Raw genomic sequence first — 3,994 nt, forward strand, 5'->3', positions numbered from 1 at the left:
CCCAGGAGACGTGAGATGGGTCCGTGTTCTTCTTGCTTAACAGTAGTTTTCACCCTGGAACTGTTACATAGGTTCTGTCCAGCGAGATTCTTCTTGTAATTTCGCAACTGAAAGTTTGCTTTAATTTTTTTGGGGGCTTCTGAAAAGGTTCACCACAGTTTCATATTTTCTTCCTTTTTAGATAATCATCATTAGGTGGTGTCCAAAAGGTTTGCAAATGGCTATTTCAAGTCTTTCCAGAGTGACAGATATCCGTGACTGTGCTCTTTATCTATTCTTCATTCATATATGTCTGATGATGACATGATATTTTTACTTTGAAGATATTTTGGCCTACTTCAAGTTATCAGGTTCTTCAGATAACATAGTGGGAGATTCAGATTTCCCATCACACAGATTAGTTTCTCTTTAGTTAACTGTTAAATATCTTCATGCTAATGCCTAGAAATGGATAACAAATAAGGTGGATCAAAGTCCATTTTCTTAAAACTCCAGGTATAGATAGTGAATTCAGGATCTAACATGAAGGCGAATAATATTTATATTTAGGTAATGCTCTAAAACATTTAGTTTAAAAAATAAGCTCAATACATTTATATAAAAGTAATGCTCTGAAAAATTTAGTTATAAAAAATAAAAAGAAAGTATTGCATATGTAAGGGAACAAAGAGTTTTTCATGGAACTGCATATCCTAATAGGTAAAAAAACATAACTTTGTTTCTGCGATTTTTTGTAAAAGATTTTTGTGCAGCTAGTTTTTAATTTATGACTTTTTTGGAACCTAAAGAAATGCAAAATCATACTGCTGATATGCTCGGATTAAAACGATCTGAAATAAAACTAGAACAGCATGCCTTAATATATTCTTATTGTGATTTATAAAGTTTGTTGTTCACATTAATGTCTTATGAATTATTCTTTCTGCAGGGAAGAAACTTTAGAAAAAATGTAAGCCTTTTTTTTTGTTCTGTGTGAATCATTGTCTGCTTATGTGTAATACACATGTTCAGCCTTTATTCCTCCAGGTGCCTTTCTTTAACCGTTGCCAAAAAAAAAACACACAAAAACACATTGCTGTGTCATGCTTATGTCATGGTTTTATAGAGAGTTAGAATGTGTAAACTATTTTTGGCATCCGAAAGATAAACAGACGTATTTTTCTTTCAGTTTAAGGGTAAGAAAAAAAAAGAAAAAGAAACATATACATACATACACATATATATATGTATATATATATATATAAATGTATATGTAGTTATGTATGGGTGTGGACTTGTTTAGTACATTTTTGCTTTACAAGCTGAGTGCTAAATTATCAGAAACAACATAAGACGTGATATAAGGCACAACTACTGAACAAAAAGAGGATGATTTATTACAGTATCCTTTAGCAAAAAACGAAAAAAATTAGCAGGAGTTTTAAACCCGACCAAGAACTACAAAAAAATCATAGCTTTTAACCCCTTTCTGGGCTCTTTAACTTAGCTCTAAACTTCAAACAACTACTGGATTTTTCAGTCTCAAACATTTAGACAGCAAACTAATGACCAAATCTACTGTGTCAATATAAACTTTTCCTCATGCTCTGCAGGTAAACCAGCAGCTGCCCGTGTTGGCTGAAAACATCTCAGACATAAGTAGTACATAGAGTTTATGATTTTCCACAAAAACAACAAGACTGATTTTCTCTAAATCCCAACAACTTCTTACAAGGTAGCGTACTGCTTAGATGGGCACATCTGAACCAAACCAGAGGCCACATTCTGAGGTCAAATATGTCAGCCTGAACTAAGAATAACCAAAAAACAACAAGTGCATTTTCTGATGGATCTCTTACCTGCGTAGTTTGCAGCAGACATGTTGAAAAGTCCCAGCAGCCTCCACTACTGATCTCTGTGTTTACAATGAGTCTGTCCTCCTGACAGCTGAGTTATCTTTGTCACCTCCAAAGGGTGTGTCCTCCCACTTTCAGGTCTTAAGCAAGCACAAGAATAACATTTAACAATCTAGCAAACAAACCAGCCCTCCACCAACAGTAATTAGATTTCAATCAAATTAGAGCTCTAATTTCACACCTAAAACCTGGGATATTTTCACCTCATGTCAGCTTAGACTGCACATAAGCTGAGAAAAAGCATTCTTCAACCGAAACTGGATCAGTTGGTTTGTAGGGTTGAATGGGCCGAAACATCCCCTCCATTTTTTCAAACACAACATGAAAGTCAGGTGGAGCAGGTTTTGGAGACACTTTCAACTTTCTTCGTTGTAGGAGTAGAGACTCTAAGGGAGGCAGGGATTCTCTGAGGTTTGCAGACATTAACTTCTGCACAGCTCTTTTGTGCAAGGCAAGGCAATGTGAGGCAAGTTTATTTGTATTACACATTTCAGTAACAAGACAGTTTTATGTGCTGAACATTAACAAAACATAATAGGAAAACACACTTGGAAAAAAGTACATTGGCGTGGCATTAAAATAAATGAAAATGAATAATTAATATGATAAGATGCAAACGGCACTGATTCCCAAAGTTAGGGTTGGAAATCCATGTGGGGTCCTTGCAGGTTTTAATGACTAATGGAATTCAGCTATACAATAAAAAGAATTACGTGAAGCACGTTTATGTAAAATGCTTAATGATGAAAAATGTCACTTCAAAATAAACAGTTATTGCAGTTTGTAGAAGTATTACATCCATGATTTACTGATTTTTGTGGAAATGCTCATATACTGCTCCAATAATTTCGGTCATCAGTTGGCCGTGGTGTTATTGTGTTGATCAACAGCTGAAATGTTTTGGAACCCATGCTCTGCAGCATTTCAGTCAAGCTGAGATCCTAACCATGTCGTCATTATTTGCTTCACCTTCGGCCTTTTGGTTTTAGATCAAGCTGTTTGGTTCAAGCTTAAGAAACCTCTGGAGATTATAGACACCAAATATGCTCTGAAGGGTTTTTTCCACTGTGCTGTTGGTTGGTAACATGATGGTGCATATTTCAGCTACGGAAAGTATGCAGTGAAACCTGTTTCTCTTGTCTTCTATTGTTTTCCAAAGCAGTAACATACACATAAAAGTTACATCAGAATGAGCATTGCTTTTGAAAAACATCTATATCTAGATCATTGAAATTAAGACTGTTGAACTGCTGGTAGTATTTCCTTCAGGTTGGCCAAACCACAAGAAAGAGAAAATATTAAAGTGTAGTGCCATAGAAACTGCTATGTGCAACAGTTGTTCTTCTAACTGCCTGCCATCCTGAGTTGTTAAAACCAGTTTAGAGCCGTTTTGCGCAGATTAGATATGACCCAGTACCTACAACTGGCCACATGGTGTCAGTATTTACTTGGGATCTAATATGAGACAATGTGTCGCGTTAGTGTAACAGTTTGTAGATTAAGATAAGATTTTGCACATGAGAAACGTTTGAAATCTTGCATTTGTTATAGAGAAAATAAACACAAGATCAATCTCCAACATATAAACAGAACTTTGAATCCCAGAAAGGAAATTCCTGCTGCACCAGGAAATGTTTGCAACCAATGTCTTGCAGATGTGGAATCAGGCAGCAAGGACTTATTCTGTATGTAAGAGTTTTCTATGTGTTAGATATTGCTGTTCTCCTTTGATCTCTCTATCTATCTCTCCTCTCCTTCTTTCTCGCCTTCCGTTCCGTTTCCGTATGTATAGCATGTTTTTTTCTTTCCCAAAGCCGCTTCCAATAAAGTTTTATACACATATGGTCCACTTGTGAAAGCAAATCTGTTGGGAAATGCCTGGCAAATATGGCAGGCGTGTTAAAAATATATAGATAAATGTTTACATTATAATTATTATAGGTTTTAGGAGTTTAAAATGTTATACCATTTACTCTTTTCATAAAATACTTTAATGTATATTTAATGAATTATTTAAAAAGAGGTTCCCCATCACAATTTTCTGCATTTGCAACCAATCAAATCAGTTAAGTTCAATTTTTCCATAATGTAATTCACAG

General features: G+C 35.2%; 1 protein-coding gene across 3 annotated transcripts in view; it reads right to left on the reverse strand.

Annotated features, from left to right (window-relative positions):
- Window positions 1-2,116, reverse strand: part of LOC107095235 (GTPase IMAP family member 4-like) — an 8,160-nt gene extending 6,044 nt beyond the window's left edge. Inside the window, exons 1-2 of one of the 3 annotated variants that reach the window (XM_015391237.1) lie at window positions 2,099-2,116; window positions 1,839-1,975 (exon numbers count right to left, since the gene is read on the reverse strand). In XM_015391237.1, the coding sequence (XP_015246723.1) occupies window positions 1,839-1,860 (22 nt within the window). In that variant the 5' untranslated portion in view covers window positions 1,861-1,975; window positions 2,099-2,116. The other 2 variants (XM_015391236.1, XM_015391238.1) reach the window with 2 other exon arrangements.
- Window positions 2,117-3,994: the final 1,878 nt, after the last annotated feature.

The sequence above is a fragment of the Cyprinodon variegatus genome, unplaced genomic scaffold (assembly GCF_000732505.1).
Source record: "Cyprinodon variegatus isolate N-32 unplaced genomic scaffold, C_variegatus-1.0 Scaffold532, whole genome shotgun sequence".
Taxonomy (NCBI): Eukaryota; Metazoa; Chordata; class Actinopteri; order Cyprinodontiformes; family Cyprinodontidae; genus Cyprinodon; species Cyprinodon variegatus.